General features: G+C 41.2%; 1 protein-coding gene across 2 annotated transcripts; it reads left to right on the forward strand.

Annotated features, from left to right (window-relative positions):
• Positions 1–203: 203 nt before the first annotated feature.
• On the forward strand, positions 204–12,789 carry nfkbiz (nuclear factor of kappa light polypeptide gene enhancer in B-cells inhibitor, zeta). 2 transcript variants are annotated; one of them, XM_063050580.1, is made up of 12 exons: positions 204–651; positions 1,892–2,019; positions 2,491–2,524; positions 5,323–5,426; positions 5,648–6,312; positions 6,580–6,685; positions 7,489–7,635; positions 8,447–8,510; positions 9,230–9,405; positions 9,542–9,652; positions 10,539–10,706; positions 10,883–12,789. In XM_063050580.1, exons 1-12 carry the CDS (start codon positions 477–479, stop codon positions 10,934–10,936), a joined length of 1,932 nt encoding a protein of 643 aa, XP_062906650.1. In that variant the 5' UTR covers positions 204–476; the 3' UTR covers positions 10,937–12,789. The 2 variants fall into 2 exon arrangements, with proteins under 2 accessions (XP_062906650.1, XP_062906651.1); XM_063050581.1 differs by having other exon boundaries at positions 580–651; positions 1,124–2,019.
• Positions 12,790–22,095: the final 9,306 nt, after the last annotated feature.

Genomic DNA, 22,095 nt, shown 5'->3' on the forward strand with positions numbered 1-22,095 from the left:
GCCGAAATGACTAGGTAGCATTTTTTTCGGAAGCGCTGTAGTTAGTTACTTTGATTCCGTCTAATTTTAAGCGGAAGTTAATGTAATTAATATACTCGTCTCCTCCGTGCGCTGCCCGAGCCAACACAGATTTGCCCTTCGGGCTGGATAACACTACCCTCCTGGCAGTGGAGCCGCGGATAATGCAAGAGCAACCCCTCCCCTTTTCTTTTCATCATTTCCAGTAACGCCGGCTGTTCTTGCATTTACCGTAATTCCAGCCCCTTTGCTGTGATCTTGCCCGTTTGTTGGGACGAATAGGAAATGAAGTAGAGGCATAATAAGCCTGCCTCCCGGAAGACGCGACAGAGAAAATATTTGTGGTGGGGTGTTTGCAACATTAGTTGCGAGTTGAGTCCTGCATTCAGTGGCGAAGTCCCGGAGTACACCTTTTCTGTCCACTACCGCATTCCGGCTTTCCTGCCCCCAGCTGAAGAATGATCCTGGATCGAGAGAGCGAGAACTCGAACGACAGCTGCGAACGCGAGAACTGGCGGGGGCTGAGCCCCATCAACCTGGGCTCCTTCTACCAGAGCTCGCCCGCGGCCAGCGAGCCGGGCTCGCCCGTCTCGCCTCAGTCCGAGGCGTCCAGCTCCAGCGTCCCATCCCCAGGTATAAGCGCAACCCCGTCTCCGGCCGGCACGGGTGCAGCCCCAAACCCCTGCTTCCCCACCTTCCCCGGGGCCGGTGGAAGCGCCACCCACCTTCCGTTGGAACGGTATCCACCACCTGCCCAGTTATCGCCCCTCACCTAGCTGAGAGAGGGTATCATCGCCTTCCGCACCCACCCCAAGACCGTAGTCACCTTCTACCCCGCTATCAAACCAAGTGGGAAAGAGGCCACTTTCCTCCCTTGGACTAACGGCCACGACCCCCACCCCACCATGTCCAGCCGACCACCACCTCGACCACCACCTCTTCCCCCACCCCCTTGATCACACCGTCCGCCGGTAAAGACACATCCGCCACTCTCCTACCCGTTCCCGATACAGCTCGCCTGCTGCCCACTCGTCCGTTTGCAGCGTTTAATTTTTAATACTTCCTGGGTCCTGATTCTTAAGATTTAATTTGTTTTCCGCTCTAGATTCACTTCGTGCACAATTCTTTTCCCCTGCATCGAGCTATCTTTATCGGTGTGTAGTGTTAGACTACTGTGTGCGGGGTTTTCTTTCCTAAATAAATTGTTTAAACCAGCATTGTGTTAGTGTTCTTTTGACTGCATCCACATGAACGATTTTCTTTTAAAGGTCATGACTTTAAACTGCCACAACAAATGGTCTGGAACAGGAAGTTGGTGTCAGTTTTTGAATTCTGCAACAGAGACGAATTTCCTGGCATCGCGGTTTAAAATGGTGATTGTTCAGCCTGGAAGCAGCATCTTTCTGTCAGGCATACAGCGAGTTAAATTGACCTGCTGGCTCTTGGTGTTTGCACAATGACTGGGGTGGTTTGGACTAGGTGCCACATGCATTCATTTTCCTAGCCTGTTTCAGGCGTGAGTCAGCTGCTGCCTTGGATTGGATTTTTCCACAGTACCTTGGTGTAATTATTCCCGTCCGGACCATTTAGCTCAGCTTTGATTCCAGGGTTGCAACATTTGTTCGTGAGTCAGATGGCACCAGGTTCAAGTCCTATTTTAGAAAGTTCAATTTGGATAAGTTTAAATCAAAGTCCATCTGCTCCCTCAGTAGTATACAGAATATCTCACTGCACTGCTTTAAAGAGGACCAAATGAGTCATGTCAAGGTTACAAAAAGCTTATCTGGTTGTCATTGTAATACTGTTTCTAGGAGCTGGCTGGGTGTAATTTGGCTGCTGTTTAAAATAGTCACCCTTCCATTTTCTTTCATAGTGGCCTGTTCAGGGACAACAAGGGCACTGAAGCAGCCCTTCCAGGGAGTCAGGGTGAAGAATCCTGTCAAGGACCTCCTTGATTATTTCAGGAGCACTCGCTCAGGCACCAAACTGGAAAGTCACTTGGTAACTATTCGATTTTTCTGTTTTTTAGTAATGTTTAATCATAGCGGGCATGTGGCCAAGTGGTTAAGGCGTTCGACTAGCGGTCTGAAGGTCGTGAGTTCGAGCCCCAGCCGAGGCAGTGTGTTGTGTCCTTGAGCAAGGCACTTAACCACACAGTGCTCTGCGACGACACTGGTGCCAAGCTGTATCGGCCCTTGCTCTTCCCTTGGACAACATCAGTGTCATGGAGAGGGGAAACTTGCAGTATGGGCAACTGCTGGTCTTCCATTCAACCTTGCCCAGGAGAGTGAAGACTTGCAAGACTAACGGATGCCTTAATCATAGCAAGTCCACTTAAATAATGAAACATCTGAAAATTACCTGGAATTTAATTTTAACTTCTGTCATTGACCTCACTGTACTCTTTGATGAAATCTGTTGCAGAGAATCATGTACATTGTTTTATAGAATTATCTTTCTTCTTTAATTTAGCCTCAGTCAAACTCATCAGAAGAACCATTTTCTCGTAAGTACCTAGCTTGCCAATTTGTATTTTTTAAGCCAGAACATTAATGTATAGTACAATTTTGGGAAAACCATAGCAGAATGATTGGACACAGCACTGGCAGGCATTGCTAAACAGAGAGACCTCGGGATACAAGTACATGAAAGCAGCGATGCAGGTGGACAGGGTGGTGAAGAATGCAGATGATATGATTGCCTTCATTTTGTGAGGTTAGGATGTCAGGTTACAGCAGTATTGACAATGTTTGGAGTACCTTGTGTAGTTCTGGTTGACACGCAAGAAAAATGTGCTAAAGAGGTGCAGGAAAGATTCACCAGGATGTTGCTTTGATAGGGGGACTTTGCTTTAAGGGGAGCCTAAGTTTGTGTTCCCTAGAGTAAAGGAGATTGAATGTTGCATAAAATCGTGAGAGGCAGAGCTAGGGTAGAGAGCCAATGTTGTTTCCCTTGGGAAGGGTGTCTACAACGAGAGAACATAATTTTAAACTGAGTGAGGAGGTTTAAAGGGGATAAATTCTTCACTAAAACAGTAGAATCACAAAAAAGTACAGCGCCTAAATGGGCCCTTTGGCCCATCTACTCCATGCCAAACCACTTACACTGTCTAGTCCCATTGAACTGCACCTGGACCATAATCCTATCCAAACTGCTCTTAAACTTTGAAATCGAGCTTGCATGCACCACTTGCACTGACAACTCGTTCTACACTCTCAGGACATTCTGAGTGAAGAAGTTTCCCCTCATGTACCCCTTAAACTCTTCACTTTTCACCCTTAACCCATGACCCCTGTTTGTAGTCTCACCCAACCTCAGTGGGAAAAGCCTGCTTGCAATTACCCTATTTATAGCCCCCTCATAATTTTGTGTACCTCTATCAAATCTCCCTCAATCTTCTATGTTCCAAGGAATAAACTCTGTAAGTTATTCAATCTTTCTTTATAACTCAGATCCTCCGGTCTCGGCAACATCCATGTAAATTTTCTCTAAACTCTCTCGACTATATTTACTTATTTCCTGTAGGAAAATGACTAAGACTGTGCACAATACTCCAAAATGGGTGTCACCAACATCCTGTACAACTTCAGCATAACATCCCATCTTCTGTACAAAATACTTTGATTTATGAAGGCCAATGTACCAAAAGCTTTCCTTACAACCCACTCTACCTGTGACACCACTTTCAATTAGTTATGGACCTGTATTCCCAGATCCTTTTGTTCTTCTGCACTCCTCAGTGCCCTACCATTCACCATGTAAAACCTGCCTAGGTTGGTCCTACCAGAGTGCAATACCTCGCAATTGTCTGCATTAATTTCTAACTGCCACTTCTCTAGCTGGTCCAGATCCTGCTGCAAGCCATGATAGTCTTCATCGCTGTCCACTACAACCTCAATCTTGGTGTCATCCGCAAATTTGCTGATTCAGTTAACCACATTATCATCCAGATCATTGATATACAGTAGATGGCAAAAACAAAGGACCCAGCACTGATCCCTCTGGCACTCCACCAGTCACAGGCCTCCAGTCAGAAAGGCAACTGTCTACTACCACTCTCTGCTTCTCTCACAGAGCCAATGTCCAATCCAATTTATTACCTCATCTCGAATGCCAAGCGACTGAACCTTCTTGACGAATCTTGTCATGCAGGACCTTGTCAAGTGGCTTGCTAAAGTCTCTGTAGACAACATCCACTGCCTTGCCTTCATCAACTTTCCTGGTATCTTCTTTGAAAAGCTCTTTAAGACTGGTTAGACCCAATCTACCATGCACAAAGCCATGCAGAGTATACCTAATTAGTCCATGTCTATCTAAATACTCATATATTTGGTTCCTTACAATACTTTCCAATAACTTTTCCACTACTGATGTCAGGCTCACTGGCCTATAATTTCCTGGTTTATTTTTAGAGCATTTCTTAAACAACGGAACAACATTAATTATTCTCCAATCCTCCAGCACCTCACCTGTGACTAAGTATGATTTGAATATCTCTGCTAGGACCCCTGAAATTTCTGCACTTGCGTTCTACAGGGACTGAGGGAACATCTGGTCAGGTTCTGGGGATTTGTCCACCCTAATTTGCCTCAAAACAGAAAACACATCCTCCCCTGTAATCTGTATAGGTCCACGACCTTGCTGCTGCTTTGCCTTACTTCTATAGACTCAGGGTCCATCTCCAGAGTAAATACAGATACAAACAATTCATTTAAAATCTTCCCCCACCTCTTTTGGCTCCATGCATAGATTAGCATACTGATCTTCCAGAGGACCAATTTTGTCCCTTGCAGTTCTTTTGCTCTTAACATATCCGTAGAATCTCTTAGGATTCTCTTTCACCTTGTCTATTAGAGCAACTTCATGCCGCCTTTTAGCCTTCCTGATTTCTTTCCTAAGTGTTCTCTTGCATTTCTTTTCCTCATGTGATCCTACCTGCCCGTACCTGCTTGGTACCTCCTTTTTTTTTAAACCAGGGCCTCAATATCTCTTGAAAACCAAGGTTCCCTACTTGTGTACTTGGTATTTGGAATGTGCTGCCCAGAGGACGTGGTGGAGGCAGGAACAGTAACAGTCTTTAAGAGGCATTAGGAATAAGACATACAGAGATATGGCCCAAATGCAGACACCTTAGTCAGCATAGATGAGTTGGCCTGAAATACCTTTTTCCATGCTATATAATTGTATGACTCCAAGTGAGATTGGTGTTGATATGTATGATGGTCACGTGGAAACAGTGGTCTGAAGGATCTGTTTCTATGCCATATAATTCGGACACTATTAACCAGCTTTTTTTCTGAACAGAAATAAGAGGTCTCCTGAGTGGCCGAAAGAGATCAGCTTTGGAGAACCTGATCGATGCACCTCCCTATAAACATTCTGCAACACCTGTATCATCCTACCCACTGGTAAGAATATCCAATGGTCTTTCAAAATATAGTTTTATTTTCATTATTTCTATAATCTTTAGGTTTGGAGATGACATTAATAATGTGCTCTAGGGACAGAAAAAAAAAAAGTTATTTTATCAAAAGGCAGTGAAGCTGTGGTGCAGTTACTACTTGCTATGCTACTTGAAAAATATTGTGTAATCTTTCAAAATAAGGTTATTCACTTCTTTCCAATTTAGACTCCACCCCAGACTCCAAACTCTGAGAATTCAGATGGATCCCATAAAACCAAATCAAGAAATGATGTAAATCCAGATGTTCTTGAGGCTATAATAAACATGTTGCAGAATGATGCCCATGAGATTTCTCTGAATACAGTTCAGGTCAATTGGGCCAATGTTGCCAAGAATGATCATGCTCTTCAAAGAGATGGGAAATTGCACAACAACAGTTATATGCAGGAACTACGCGACTGCCGACTATCCCCTGAACAGTGCCACGAATTTCAGCCATACCCAATGCAGAGTCCTCCACAAATATCTGGACAACAGGATGGGCTTCAGTCACTTCAAGTTCTTGCCAGCAGACTGGACCGAGATTTTCAGCAGATCCCAAATGATATGACAGGCCTTGCTTTTCCAATGCATCTGAATCCATCCATGCCTGATGAGTTCTCATTTCCTCCAGTTAGTCATCAAATTGTGGGCAGTCAACAATCATCTGAATTTTATATGCAAGCTATACAGCCCAACTCCCAGGGTGATGTATTGCAGCCTGCCTCCATGTACTATCCATCACAACGTCAAGGCAAGTCCTTCTTTGAATGGCAACTTGAACAAGAAGAGAAGAAATTGTCCCATCTTACTCAAGAGCAACTTCTTTCCAAAGACTCTGATGGTGACACGTAAGTGGTTTCTAAATCCTTTGTTCTTGCCAATTTTTAATATACTCTGTTTTACATATGTGGCATTTTCCCATTTTAAGGCATTATGCCTTTTGGACTTGTTTCCAGGGTTCACCTGGTAAATGTACTTGCTCTTTTTCTAACTGGGGATTTGTGTTTCTAAATCTGAAATAGTAGCATGATGGTTAAAATTTATATGGGGAAGTGATTGGTATTGTAAGCTGCCTTCAATTTAAAAATCTTGGAAAAAATATTTATATTTTCCAGTCTTTTACACATTGCTGCTGCACAGGGCAGACGTGCTCTTACCTATGTCCTCGGAAAGAAGATGGCTGCACTTAACATGATAGATGTTAAAGAACACAATGGTCAGGTAAGCATACATTGACACAACAGGTACTTACTGGACACGGTCAGGAATTTTGAGGATTAATTTAATCCTCTCTGAGCGGTGTCTCAGAAAGGCAGCGTCCACTATTAAGGACCTCCAGCACCCAGGGCATGCCCTTTTCTCACTGTTACCATCAGACAGGAGGTACAGAAGCCTGAAGGCACACACTCAGCGATTCAGGAATAGCTTCTTCCCCTCTGCAACCTGATTCCTGAATGGACATTGAAGCTTTAGACACTACCTCACCTTTTTTTCATATACAGTATTTCTGTTTTTGCACATTTTTTAAAAGTCTATTTAATATACGTAATTGATTTACTTGTTTATTTATTCTGTTTTATTTTATTTATTATTATTTTTCTCTCTCCCTGCTAAATTATGTATTGCATTGAACTGCTGCTGCTAAGTTAACAAATTTCACGTCACATGCCGGTGATAACAAACCTGATTCTGAGAAATCCCTAGATGATTTATTAAAATCTATCTTTTGATTTCTTTCGAAAATCTTTCTCTATCTTCACATTATTTGAAGTTTCTCATTTGAACTTTGAACACAACAGATTGTCTTTCATTTAAAGCTTTATTGAAGGCAAGAATCTTAGTATTAATGTATACTTTCTAGGTAATGTTTAACTGAAATGGATTTGTTTATCAGTCACTGCATGACTTGCAGTTTGCAATGGCTACATTATTTGCTTATTACAATAGCTTCTTATCAGTTTGGCATTTGCTATTTTTACCCCTGTTAATTTCCTTGTATGATGTGTTTCCTTTCTGTTTTGCAGAGTGCTTTGCAAGTAGCTGTTGCTGCTAACCAGCACTTGATTGTCCAGGACCTAGTAACCCTTGGAGCACAAGTGAATACTTCAGATCGCTGGGGCAGAACACCACTGCATGTAGTTGCAGAAAAGGGTCACTTTCAAGTGCTTGTGGTAGGTGCTTTTTAAAAAAAATCTTCAGATCCTATAGAGACCTCAACCTTGATGACTGCTGAGGCATATAAAAACACATGCTTTGGAAATGAACATTCTTTTTCATAAACAGTGTAGCGTCTCAGCCCAAATATTGGCTATTTATTCCCCTCCATAATCTGGCTTGCTGAGTTCTTCCAGCATTTTGTGTCTGTTGCTCAAGATTTCCAACATCCACAGTATCTTTCAAAGATTTCCTATCTTTTGGATTGTATTTAAAATCAAAATACATTTTCAAATGTGTACCATTTGTAGAAGTTGAAGTGTGGTCATTATCTGAAAGATTCTTCTATAATTTTGGGGAATCCTTTGGAATTTAAACAACAATATTATTGTTCTTTAAGTTCCAACCAAAGATAAGTCTTGCCTCACTTTTTCTATGCATCTTTACCTTTCCACCATTTAATCCATACTCTGGCAAACTGATATATGATTAATGACATTACTGAGCTAAAGTTTACTTGAGATAGTTAAAGCAACTTTCCTGATAGGTTATTTTCCTCAACCTGGAAATTTGAGCAAGCACTTTGCCATACATTTTCCCATTTCTCCTTTTTACGTTACTCTTTTTATGCGTGCGACTCTGGAAAAACCGAGGCCAGACTTTAATGTTGGAGCTGTTTTGTAAATATATGTTAAGAAATCCATTTTTAAGTTTACTGAATAAACAATTGCACCTCATTTGTTCTAATATTAAATAAACAAACCATACACAATAAGCTTTTTGATTTTAGTTGATTGCTATTCACACCTTCTCTCTGTTTCCATTCAGGCCATTGAAAAAGGAATTATACAAAATTGTCAGCATCTCAATCTGGAAGTGACAAACTTTGATGGTAAGATATGTTACTGGTCCTAGCATACGGGATGTACTGGCACTGGCGAGGACCCAGAGGGTGGTTCATGAGAGTGATCCTGGGGATGAAGAGTGTTTGATGGCTCTGGATGATGGCGTGTTTAATGGGTTCAGAAGAATAAGGGAGTACCATATTGAAACCTGTTGGATGTTGAGAGGTCTAGATAGAAGGAACATGGAGAGGATATTTCAAGCAGTGGGTATCAGAGGGCACTGCCTCAGAATAGAAGGGGTCCTCCCTTTAGAAGGGATTTTTTTTAAAGCGGGGAGTGATGAATCTGTGGAATTCATTGCCTCATGGCTTTGAAGGCCAAATCACTGGGTGTACTTGACATGGTTCTTGATTGGCAAAGGTGTTGAAGGTTAAGGGAGATGGCAGGAGAATGGGGTTGAGAGGGGTAATAAACAAACCAGAATTGAATGGCTGAGCAGATTCAATGGGCCGAAAAGCCTAATTCTGCTCCAATGTTTTGTGATAGGGAGATAAAGCTCTGTTTAAGTTGGTATAATAGATAACACCTTTAAATTATTACGTAATGTTGAATCAGACAGAAATTTCTCAAGTATTAAGTAAAAAGAGAGTAAAGTAGAGCTTCTGTGGACCAAAACAATTTGTATTTTCTTATTTGCATTAGTTTTCATTCACTACCGGCAGTAAATAATGATGTAAACACCTTGCAAATTTCTTTTTTGTCATAGGCATGACTGCTCTGCATTGTGCAGTCCTGGCCCAGAACCGTTTGGTGCATGAGCTTCAGAATAAAATTCAACAGCAGCCTCATTCTCTTGTGACACAGGAGTTGTCCATGAAAAGCAAGAACTTACTGGATACTATTAAAACCTTATTACAAATGGGAGCATCTATTGAAACTCGGGTGAGTTCAGTTTTGGCTCTAAACAGGCCATGGACAGAGAAGGCACCGCTAAAATAGCTCCAGGCAGTTTAATGAAATTGCAAATAATAAATCATTTGACTTTGAAATGCTAGAATGAATGTTTCAATTTCCCCAGGATCGGAAAAGCGGTCGCACTCCTCTGCACTTGGCTGCAGAAGAAGCAAACGTTGATCTTTTGCGTTACTTTCTCGAGCAACCAACCAGTCTGAATGTTGTAAATGCTAAGGTAAGATTATAAACTTAGCAACCAGCAACTGTCCACTCAATAAATTTGATGTGTGCAAAGAGTAAAGCCACTAACCCCTTTAAAAAGCCCAGTGAGCTTCGCTAAGTTTTCTTAGGTCTGCATATATACACAGTGGTTACTTTATTAGAAACGTCTGCTTGTTAATCCAACTATCTAATCAGCCAATCATGCAGCAGCAATTCAATGCATAAAAGCGTGCAGACATGGTCAGGAGGTTCAGTTGTTGTTCATGCCAAACGTCAGAATGGGAGAAAAGTGTGATCTAAGTAACTTTGATTGTGGAATGATTGTTGGTACCAGACGGGTGACCTACTGGGATTTTCATGCACAACAGTCTCTCTAGAGTTTACACGCACAGCAGTCTAGGATTTGCGGAGAATGCTGTGAAAAACAAAAAGAAATCTAGTGAGCAGCAGTTCTGTGGGTGAAAACGCCTTGTTAGTGAGAGAAGTCGGAGGAGAATGGCTAGACTGGTTCAAGCTGACAGGAAGGCGACAGTAACTCAAATAACCTCACATTACAATAGTGGTGTGCAGAAGAGCATCTCTGAATGAACAACACATCAAACCTTGAAGTGGATGGTTACAGCAGCTTTGGATTCCATTCCTGTACCTAATAAAGTAGCCAGTGAATGTAACGTACAAATACTGATTGTCACTTCACAAAATATTCAATTCTCTCAGAATGACTATGTTGATATGAAAATGGATTAAAACCTACTGTATATTTTATTTAAATGTATGATATTTGTGTTTTATGTATAATTTTCCCTACGTTGAAATGATTGATGATTGAAATCAGATTGTTTGATGAAACCTACAGTGTTAGTATTTTTGACCGATAAAAGCTTTGCTTTTATTTTCAGGCTTATAATGGGAACACTGCACTTCATGTTGCAGCTGGCATGCAAGACAGGAGCAGTCAGGTAGACGCTGTCCGGCTTCTGATGAGAAAGGGAGCAGATCCCAGTGCCAGAAACTTGGAGAATGAACAGCCAGTGCATCTTGTGCCAGACGGTTTAAGAGGAGAAGAAGTAAGTGATTGCAGACATATATAAATCCGTTCTTTAAAATGTGTACCTCAAATTTTGTCTGCAGCAGCAACCCAAAAAATTACTTCATAAAAGATAATTAGGAAGAAAAGTAGTTTCCTTAAAATGATTTTAGATGAAATTAACTAATATTGTTTACTCTGACTTTGTACTTGCAGGTCAAGCGCATTTTGAAGGGGAAAGCTGCCCAATCAAGAGTGCCATTCTTCTGACTTCCTAGTTTGGGAAGTTTGCTGTCACCCTCACTGTCAGTTAGGCAGTCTTGTTAGTTTTATATAGTGATATTTGCTAGTAATGGCAAATGTGTGTTGTTTCTTTGAAAGAAACTTTAATTGTTGACTACTGTGTAGTACTTTACAAAATATACTAATGGTAGTATTAACCATTTTATCTTGCTTTAGCATAGGAGATTCAGTTGACTTTAGATCAGGTGGCCTGGATTTTGTAGTCAGAAGTGAACTGATTGCTCAGGGTTGAACTTAAATTGTGCCTCCCCTTTTCCTGCATTATTTTAGGACTGTAACATTACAGTCAATCTCACCGAAGGGTTACTGTGAACAAAAGAAAAGGCATCTGTCTTGGATGATTTTAAACACTTCACAGAGCACAGAATAAAAGTTCTAATATACATGAGGTTAGGGCAGAAACAAAATTAAAAATATTTCATAATGCACTTTTGAAATATTGAATTGTAATCCACAGAAAAAAGGGTGTAAGTTTGCTAATCAGTAAAAACCATTTATAATGTTTCAAAAGCTCACTTGCACCTTGAGCGAAACAGTACATTATTTCAAGGTGTTTATCAGCAAGGACCATATGTAAGTGTTGGATTATATTTTACTTACTACATTTGAAAAGGCTAAGCAATGCAGCTTGTAGAAGGGCATTAATAACAAGCAGCCACTTCATTGTATAAACTGGCATTATACAATGGCTGGCAATTTTTTACTCAATGCAAATGGAAAAATCCAGGCCAGTACTGATTAAAAATTGTAATGCACAGGATCAGTGTGACATATAATAATATCCAGATGCATATCTCATCTTAACTTCAAAATTGCAACTTGAGTATATTTAATTATCTACGTAATTTTTGCTCTAAACCAGGCATACGTCAGTGGGTGTTTATTCAAATTTACTTCATCCAGTAGGTTGGTAGAACATGTGGGTCCAAATGTTCAGGTGAAACAATGCACGTAGTTTGAAAAAGATTTGATAAGGGTTGAAGGGTATTTCTGTTTTTCAATACTGACATATGGATATTTGTCATGATTCATCCACTTCTGTGAATAGAACTTTTTGGGTCTAGTCACACGTACCATTGATGCAATGAAAGCGTATTACTTCTGCAAATTGTATAATTTTTCTATTTGGGAAATGTCTTACTTTTTGATAATACATATGTTCCTTTTAACAGGAAGGACTAGCCAGGTTTATCGCAGGCATTTGTATAGGAGATTCTGAGATTGGTAGATCTACTAATTAATAGTTTTGGGATTTTTTTCAAAGTGTGAGGATTGTTATTAGGAGGAAAGAGGTTTCAGGAAAATAAGAGGTAGAGTATGGAAATTATTGAAGTTAATCACTGATTCTCAGATTTTGATTGAGAGAAGAATGACTCTTTATAGCTTGGAAGACTGAGTAACAGCACGTGCTGCCTGCTTGTATTGAAAGAAAGTGACAAGTGGATTGAGACTTTTGGATTGGTGTACAAGCGTCACCTATCCACTTCCTGAATTCCTTAGGGATATAAATGTATTTGTATTCTTTAATGTTTGTATCTACAGGTATATGATCATAGTTCTCATTGAGGAAAATATTGTATTTCCTAATTCAATATGCCTGATCCATTTTTTTTCTTATGATATATAACTTAGTTGTTAAGCTAACTTTGTTGATAATGAAATTAACTTTTTAGTCATTAAATCTATACCATATTTCACCTTTGTACATTTAAAGTGCTAATAATTTGACTATTTGGGGGTATTTTGTTAAATCAATGAAGTATGTCTTGTGGACAGATTTTCACTGTTAGTTTATGCAACATTATATTAAAGATTTTATGTATTTGCTATCTTGGTGTGAGTATTTATTTTTGGAATTTCCTTGTTCGTTCTGGGCTAACAGTTTTAAATAAAGATGTTAAGATGGCATTCGATGACATCTTTAGTGGATGGTATTGATGGTTAACATTCACTTTACCATGGCATATGGATGAAAGGAAAATGTAGGGCTATGTGGGAGGGGAGTCTCACATAGTCTGATGAAGGGTCTCAGCCAAAACATTGATTCTTTATTCCACTCATAGATGCTGCCTGACCTGCTGACCCCCTCCAGCATTTTGTATGTGTTACTCTGGATTTCCAGCATCTGCAGAATCTCTCAATGGAGGGGAGGGTTAGTTTGATATTGGAGCAGGTTAAATGGGCAGTACAACATTGTGGGCTGAATGGCCTGTACTGTGCTGTACTGTTCCATGTTCTATCCTACTTAAGAGTGCTTAAACACCTTTTTATAGTAAACACTGTGTCACTATTAAGAAACAAATGTAGGCCATTAATTATTTGTTTTATTTTTCACCACTTTATTGGATCAAAGCTGATCTTGTATTCATTAACCTGATTTACTTAATCTAAAAAGGTTTCAATTACCTCACATTCTCGATGGAATGAGTTGCAAATTTCTACAATCCTTTGTCTGAAGAGTGCCTCAGAGTTCACTGCTGAATGTTCCATCTGGAGCGCGACGGACAATTCATGAATCGAGAATTAACTAATGTTTCAGCATTTTGATGAAATTACTCAAGGAAGAATAAAAGCCAAACTCATGGATTATTGAATTCATTAAGTCGATGATCCTCAAACACTTGTTTGCTCAGTTGGCCAACAGTGTTGAATGTAATGGTAAATTTCATCACTAACATCTGCCATTGCTGGGGTGGTTTTTGAAATATTGAAGGAAGCTCTCATTTCACCAGCTCTCTTCCTGAACCTTCATTGTTGAAGAGTGGGGCTTTACGTTGCTTTTCATCAAATGTCTGTTGACTTGTCAGTTAGAAATGTTGGAAAGTGTTGATGAAATATTCAACTATGGGATGGAGTTGAGGGAACTGGCATCAGGCACGATCTAGATTGTGTTCCTTTCAGCAGATGTTGATTGCTATCTGCCCTTGATAGGTTCACCTTCCATTATTGGCTCGTGGTGCAACACTTCGTGCCTCTTTACACAGCAAGTCTTTTCCCTTTTTTCTTGTTTTGCTATCTTCGGTATCTCAACAGCATGAGCAAGGGACCCATGCCCTTCACCACCCAACAATCGAGCAACTACTTCCAGAATAATGTGCTCACTGATGCCACATTGCCTGATAAAAGCATCACTGTCCAAGGAGAGCCAGCCAACAGGATAACAAAACCAACAGAAGATTCCCCCCAGTCACATCAAGTGCTTGGATGTTTTGAGCTGATAAGAACATTTGCACGATGGTTTGCAACTTCAGCACATCCACTGCAGCCACTTGCCACTCTGGTAGAGAGAGGGTGGGTTCGAGCCTTGAATAGTCTTGATGCAGTGAAAAATCTACACTCATTGTACGTGCCAGTGAGTTGCCAGAACTCCAATGCTCTTTCAACCTTCACCTGTTCTTTCCTGCAAATTTCCTCCTGGACTCTGGCCTTGCGATGCCTGCAGAGTTGTTCATATCCCCTTAAAGCATCGTTCCTATTCCTAGCCCTGTTATCCTCTTTCAGACCCAGCCCCTGGCTAGCTTATTTGATACCCCTTGTTAAGGTGGTAAGACTATTGTCTTTCTCTGTCACCATTCGATGAAACAGACTGTAGTTTTAGGATTTCTACAAATTACGTTGGTGTAAATGACCAAACAATGTTACTTTGCTACATGGGAATTACATGTTTTAATATTGTACCAAACCATAAATATCATGAGACAGACACTTTTGCCCTTACTAATTTGTGCGGATAAATATTTCAAAATGGAATACATTTTAAAAGTAAAAACAAATTTTCCATATTTAATCATATTTTAACTTCTACTTTTTATATTTCAATCCTGGTTTAGTGCTTTAAGTATGTAAATATGAATATGTAATACACAGTATAGCAAAAATTCTAAAAGTAAGCAAAGGTTGCAAATTTAAATACCTATCCAAAGTTTGATTACATTATGGACTCATTGTCTCCTTATCTGAAACCTCTTCAATCACTCAAAGTCAAAATACATTTATTATTGAAGTATGCATGATATATACAACCTTGAGATTTGACTCCTTACAGGCAGCCACAAAACAAAGAAACCCAAAAGAACCCATTTTAAAAAAGCCTATCAAGCATCTCATGTGAAGAAAAACAAATCATGCAAATAGCAAAAGTAAACAAACAACTGAAGTTCATGAAGCCAACCATCACTGCAGCACAGAGACGAGTAAGCCTTGTGGAGCAGCATGCTGAACCAGCTCATCCCTTGCCTTCGGCCCTGATACCCCGACATTTTCTATCTGGCCCAGCACTTATATTGTCCAAACCTCGGCTGTTCTTCAGATTTTCAGGGGGAAGGGAACCGGAGTGTTAGAGCAGATAGTGAGGTGGAGGAGGATAAAGGTCATGCGAGAACTGCAAGTATAGTGCATGGAGTAAAGCCAGATCTAACATATAAAGAGGCTTTGAGGAAAGAGAGATAGATTAAAGGGTGTAAAGGTAGTAAGGTAGAAGGGCTAAAGTGCGTGCACTTCAATGCAAGAAGCAACAGGAACAAAGGTGATGAACTGAGAGTTTGGATACATACATGGAATTATGATGTAGTGGCCATTACAGAGACTTGGCTGGCACCAGGGCAGGAATGGATTCCCAATATACCTGGATTTCAGTGCTTTAAAAGGGATAGAGAGGGGGGGAAAGGGGAGGAGGGGTGGCATTACCGGTCAGGGATAGTATTACAGCTACAGAAAAGGTGGGTAATGTAGCAGGATCCTCTTTTGAGTCAGTATGGGTAGAAGTCAAAAACAGGAAGGGAGCAGTTACTCTAATGGGAGTATTCTATAGGCCCCCTGGTAGCAGCAGAGATACCGAGGAGCAGATTGTGAGGCAGATTTTGGGAAGGTGCAAAAATAACAGGGTTGTTATCATGGGTGACTTTAACTTCCCTAATATTGATTGGCATCTGATTAGTTCCAATGGTTTAGACGGGGCAGAGTTTGTTAAGTGTGTCCAGGACAGATTCCTGTCACAGTATGTTGACAGGCCGACTAGGGGGAATGCCATACTAGATCTAGTATTAGTTATCGAACCAGGTCAGGTCACAGATCTCTCAGTGGGTGAGCATCTGGGGGACAGTGACCACCGCTCCCTGGCCTTTAACATTATCATGGAAAAGGATAGAATCAGAGAGGACAGGAAAAGTTTTAATTTGGGAAGGGAAAATTATGAGGCTATGTGGCTAGAACTTGCGGGTGTGAATTGGGATGATATTTTTGCAGGGAAATGTACTATGGACATGTGGTCGATATTTAGAGATCTCTTGCAGGATGTTAGGGATAAATTTGTCCCGGTGAGGAAGATAAAGAATAGTAAGGTGAAGGAACCATGGGTGACAAGTGAGGAGGAGAGTCTAGTCAGGTGGAAGAAGGCAGCATAAGTGAGGTTTAGGAAGCAAGGATCAGATGGGTCTATTGAGGAATATAGGGTAGCAAGAAAGGAGCTTAAGAAGGGGCTGAAAAGAGCAAGAAGGGGGCATGAGAAGGCCTTGGCGAGTAGGGTAAAGGAAAACCCCAAGGCATTCTTCAATTATGTGAAGAACAAAAGGATGACAGGAGTGAAGATAGGACCGATTAGAGATAAAGGTGGGAAGATGTGCCTGAAGGCTGTGGAAGAGAGGGAGGTCCTCAATGAATACTTCTCTTTGGTATTTACCAATGAGAGGGAACTTGATGACGCTGAGGACAATATGAGTGAGGTTGATGTTCAGGAGCATGTTGATATTAAGGGAGAAGATGTGTTGGAGTTGTTAAAATACATTAGGACTGATAAGTCCCCAGGGCCTTACGGAATATTCCCTAGGCTGCTCCACGAAGCAAGGGAAGAGTTTGCTGAGCCCCTGGCTAGGATCTTTATGTCCTCGTTGTCCATGGGAATGGTACCAGAGGATTGGAGGGAGGCAAATGTTGCCCCCTTTTTAAAAAAGGGTAATAGGGATAGTCCGGGTAGTTATAGACCAGTGAGCCTTACGACTGTGGTGGGAAAGCTGTTGGAAAAGATTCTTAGAGATTGGATCTATGGGAATTTAGAGAATCATGGTCTGATCAGGGACAGTCAGCATAGCTTTATGAAGGGCAGATTGTGTCTAACAAGCCTGATGGAGTTCTTTGAGGAGGTGACCAGGCATATAGATGAGGGTAGTGCAGTGGATGTGATCTACATGGATTTTAGTAAGGTATTTGACAAGGTTCCACTTGGTAGGCTTATTCAGAAAGTCAGAAGGCATGGGATCCAGGGAAGTTTGGCCAGGTGGATTCAGAATTGGCTTGCCTGCAGAAAGCAGAGGATCGTGGTGGAGGGAGTAACATTTGGATTGGAGGATTGTGACTAGTGGTGTCCCACAAGGATCGGCTCTGGGACCTTTACTTTTCGTGATTTTTATTAACGACCTGGATGTGGGGGTAGAAGGGTGGGTTGGCAAGTTTGCAGACGACACAAAGGTTCGTGGTGTTGTGGATAGTGTAGAGGATTGTCAAAGATTGCAGAGAGACATTGATAGGATGCAGAAGTGGGCTGAGAAGTGGCAGATGGAATTCAACCCAGAGAAGTGTGAGGTGGAAGGGCAAACTCCAAGGCAGAGTACAAAGCAAGATACTTGGAAGTGTGGAGGAGCAGAGGGATCTGGAGGTACATGTGCACAGATCCCTGAAAGTTGCCTCACAGGTAGATAGGGTAGTTAAGAAAGCTTATGGAGTATTAGCTTTCATAAGTTGAGGGATAGAGTTTAAGAGCCACGGGGTAATGATGTAGCTCTATAAAACTCTGGTTAGGCCACACTTGGAGTACTGTGTCCAGTTCTGGTCACCTCACTATAGGAAGGATGTAGAAGCATTGGAAAGGGTACAGGGAAGATTTACCAGGATGCTGCCTGGTTTAGAGAGTATGCATTATGATCAGAGATTAAGGGAGCTCGGGCTTTAGTCTCTGGAGAGAAGGAGGATGAGAGGCGACATGATAGAGGTATACAAGATATTAAGAGGAATAGATAGAGTGGATAGCCAGCGCCTCTTCCCCAGGGCACCACTTCTCAATACAAGAGCACATGGCTTTAAGGTAAGGGGTGGGAAGTGCAAGGGGGATATTAGAGGAAGGTTTTTTACTCAGAGAGTGGTTGGTGCGTGGAATGCACTGCCTGAGTCAGTGGTGGAGGCAGATACACTAGTGAAATTTAAGAGACTACTAGACAGGTATATGGAGAAATTTAAGGTGGAGGCTTATATGGGAGGCAGGGTTTAAGGGTTGGCACAACATTGTGGGTCAAAGAGCCTGTACTGTGCTGTACTGTTGTATGTTCTATGTTCTAATATGCTCTCGGGCCTGGCCCGCCCCCCCCCCCCGCCATGATTTGGCCTGTTCCAAATCAATCAAACCTTGGTTCTTTCCTCACCTTCAGGCACAGGCTCAGGCACCACTCCTCAACTGTGCCTCGCCTCATTTCTGCCGCATCAAATTGCCTCCATGTCCACTCCACCAAATGTTGGCTCGTTCCCCAATCTTGGGCCCACTCCTGCGCCGTGACGTAGTTCCTTCGTTTCAGATACTATCCCAAACTGCCAACCTCACTGAAGAAATGTCATTAATAACTAATCACCATACCCATATTTGTTTCCTGTTTCAGCCTTCTGTCTTTGCAACCTATTCTTTATTCTTAGCCAGGGTCAAGCTAAGTAATAATAATTAAGTTATAAGTAAGTATTATTAAGGGATGCACAACAACATAAGTCTTAACTTAGGTAACAAAATAGTTTTGAGGCAGCAGACATCTTATGCAGCATCTGATGATTTTAAAAGACCAAAACTACTTAAATGCTTCAGCCTGTCAAAGGAGTTGAATCATTTTCTGTTCTCACACTGCAATATATTCCTGCTGGTGCATTGTAAAGGACTAGACAAATACCCTCTAATGGGGTAGTAAAGTGCGCTTAAAGGAAAGATTGCTGTTTGCCTTTGCTGGAAAATAGCGGAAGGGCCAGAGCTATATGCATGACTCCAAGGACATGGGTCTAAATTCAAATGAGACAAAAGGAGAAGGAAAACTATGAATACCACTGAATATCTTTCTCTGCCATGTGGTCAGGCAGAGTGCTCATAACTTGTAAATTGCATATTATTCTCCTGAAATATTCACTCAAATACATGGAGCCGGGGCCAAACATTCCCTGGCATCGCAGCAGCTTAGAGCATACTGAAATTTGAGGTGTGATCCTTGAATGATATGTTTATTTATTGTCATTCATTGAATTTCAGGTGGTTTAGACCATAAGAGCATAAGACATAGGAGCAGAATTTGGCCATTTAGCCCATTCAGTCTGCCCCACCATTCCATCATGACTGATCCCACATCCCACTCAGCCCCCATACACCTGCCCTCTCACTATATCCTTTGATGCCCTGCCCAAATAGGATACGATCAACTTCCACCTTAAATATACCTACAGGCTTGGCCTCCACCACAGTCTGTGACAGAGCATTCCACAGATTCACCACTCTCTGGCTAAAAAAATTCCTCCTTACCTCTGTTTAAAAGGTCGCCCCTCAATTTTGAGGCTGTGCCCTCTAGTTCTGGATACCCCCACCACAGGAAACATCCTCTCCACATCTGTCTTACCTAGTCCCTTCAACATTCAGTAGGTTTCAATGAGATCTCCGCACATTCTTCTGAATTCCAGTGATTGGAGGCCCAAAGCTCCTTATATGTTAACCCCTTCATTCCTGGAATCATCTTTGTTTGTTGCTGTTGTAAACCTTAAACTCAAAGTGTCTCATATTGAATACTAGAAGGCATATAAAGCAATCTGGAAGAAGTTCCTGAAAATAGCAGCCATGACTGTTCTCTGCAAATATGGAGGTATATCGCCTTAAGCCCTTCGGTACCATCCAATAATTTTCTCCATATTGATGGTCATCTCCTCGTGGCTAGAAATAAAAAAACTAGTTACAATGCAGTAACTACAGACTGATAAAGCTCAGAAACAGGCCCTTCAGCCCACTTTGTCTGTGCCAGCTATTCAAGTGCACATGAATACTAGAATCAGAGTCAGGTTTATTACAACTGACATGCTGTGAAATTTATTGTTTTACTGCAGCAGTACAGTGCAATACATAAACTGTACTATCAATTACAATAAGAAGTATGTATAAAAAATTAAATAGGTAGTGCAAAAAGTGAGCAAAAATAACGAGATTTTGTTCATTGTCCATTCAGAAACCGAGTCGCAGAAAGGAAGAAGATGTCCCTAAAAAACTGAGTGTGTGACTTCAGGCTCCTGTATCTTCTCTCTGAAGGTAGTAGTGAGAAGGGCATGCCCTGGATGGTGGTGGTGGTGGCGGGGGGAGGGGGGCGGGGGGCGGTGTTCTTAATAATGGATGCTGCTTTTTTGAAGCATCAGCTTTTCCCATTTTGTATTGGGAAAAGTAATTAGACCAGAAAATTTAGGAGCAGAAGTAGGTCATTCAGCCCATTGAGTCTGCTCTGCCATTCAATCAGGGGCTGATCCAATTCTTCCAGTCATCCCCACTCCCCTGCCTTCTCCCCATACCCTTTGATGCCCTGGTTAATCAAGAACCTATCTATCCCTGCCTTAAATCCACCCAATGACTTAGCCTCCACATTCGCCTGTAGCAACAAATTCCACAGACTTACCACCCTCTGACTGAAGTAATTTCTCCGCATTTCTGTTCTAAATGGATGTCCTTTAATCCTGAGGTAGTGCCCTCTTGTCCTAGACTCCTCTACCATGGGAAATAACTTTGCCATATCTAAATTGATAATTTCCAATTTGTAATGGGAATTACCAGCACTTTACCTGTGGCCTTTTATCCCTTGTTATTTTAAGTGCTCATCTGAATATCTCTTAAATATTGTGAAAGTTCTTGCTTCCTCCAACCACTCCAGCCACATGTTCCTGAATTTTGAACAATAAAAATGCATAAAACTCATCCTGGATGTTTTTTTCACAGAACAACCAGATGTAGCGTAAAGTAAAAACAAAATCACAAGGAATCATTACCATTATTGAAATTCTTATGATTGCACAGCAAGTATCCTTCACACAGTATCTGATACAAAATTTGATTTAAGTCTGGTGTGAAATGTTCCTCTCACCCCCCAAAACACCCAGTTGAATTCACAGTTTCATTCTATCTAATTGTGATCACAGTTACAGTTGTTGAAAAATTAGTAAGTACAGATATAAGTTACTGCATTTAACAGTCTAGAGCTTCAGATTCTATATTTTAAAATTTTTATCGCTGATTTTTGCTGGTGCTGTTGTTCCTTTTGAAATTTAATGAGTTAATCTACTTGTAGCCAGGCAATGTGAGAGAGAGAGAGAGAGAGAGGAATCATTCAAAGTTCAATCAATGTTGCTTGCACAAACAACATCACAGGGTAGGGTGGGGCTGCAGTCTAGTTAAAGGTGTTATTTCACTATTTCTGTGCTATTCTCAACAAGGATACTCTCAGAATTAAGGGTACAGCAATATACTCTTTAGGAGAGGTGTGTGCAATCATTTACGTCTTTGGCCTAAGTAGCTCAGCTGATTACCCTGTCAAGTCTTGGTTACACCTATATACCATTGGGGAAGTACAAACCAGGTGCTTTCCCACAGTTGTGAAATTCAAAACATGGGTGTTGTCTATTAACCAGAATGACCAAAGGCAGAACGTTGCTTCACATGGGTTGCTACGGATGAAGTTGGTATTTATATAGAGTTTTTTTCCACCTATCAGCATGTACCAGACCAATTAGGTAAATTATTTCAGAATATGATAGCCAATCTATTCATAGCTATAAACCATGAATGGAAATATATGACAAAATAATTTGCTTCATAAAATTATGTAAAGTAATAATGAGCCGTTTGCTTCTGAGATTGTTCGATTGTTCTGCTATTCATGTCAATTGTGGCTGATCATCTACCTTATTACTATCTCTCCTCATTATACTCTTAGCTTTTGTATTCAGAAATGTATCCATCCCCTTAATGAATATATTAGGCCACATGGCCCCTACAGTGGTAGCGAATTCCAGTACTTTACCATACCTCTCATCTCAGTATTAAATCAGTCCTGCAAATTGAGACTGGGATCCCTCATTTTAGA

Source organism: Mobula hypostoma, chromosome 6 (genome assembly GCF_963921235.1).
Source record: "Mobula hypostoma chromosome 6, sMobHyp1.1, whole genome shotgun sequence".
In the NCBI taxonomy this organism is placed as follows: Eukaryota; Metazoa; Chordata; class Chondrichthyes; order Myliobatiformes; family Myliobatidae; genus Mobula; species Mobula hypostoma.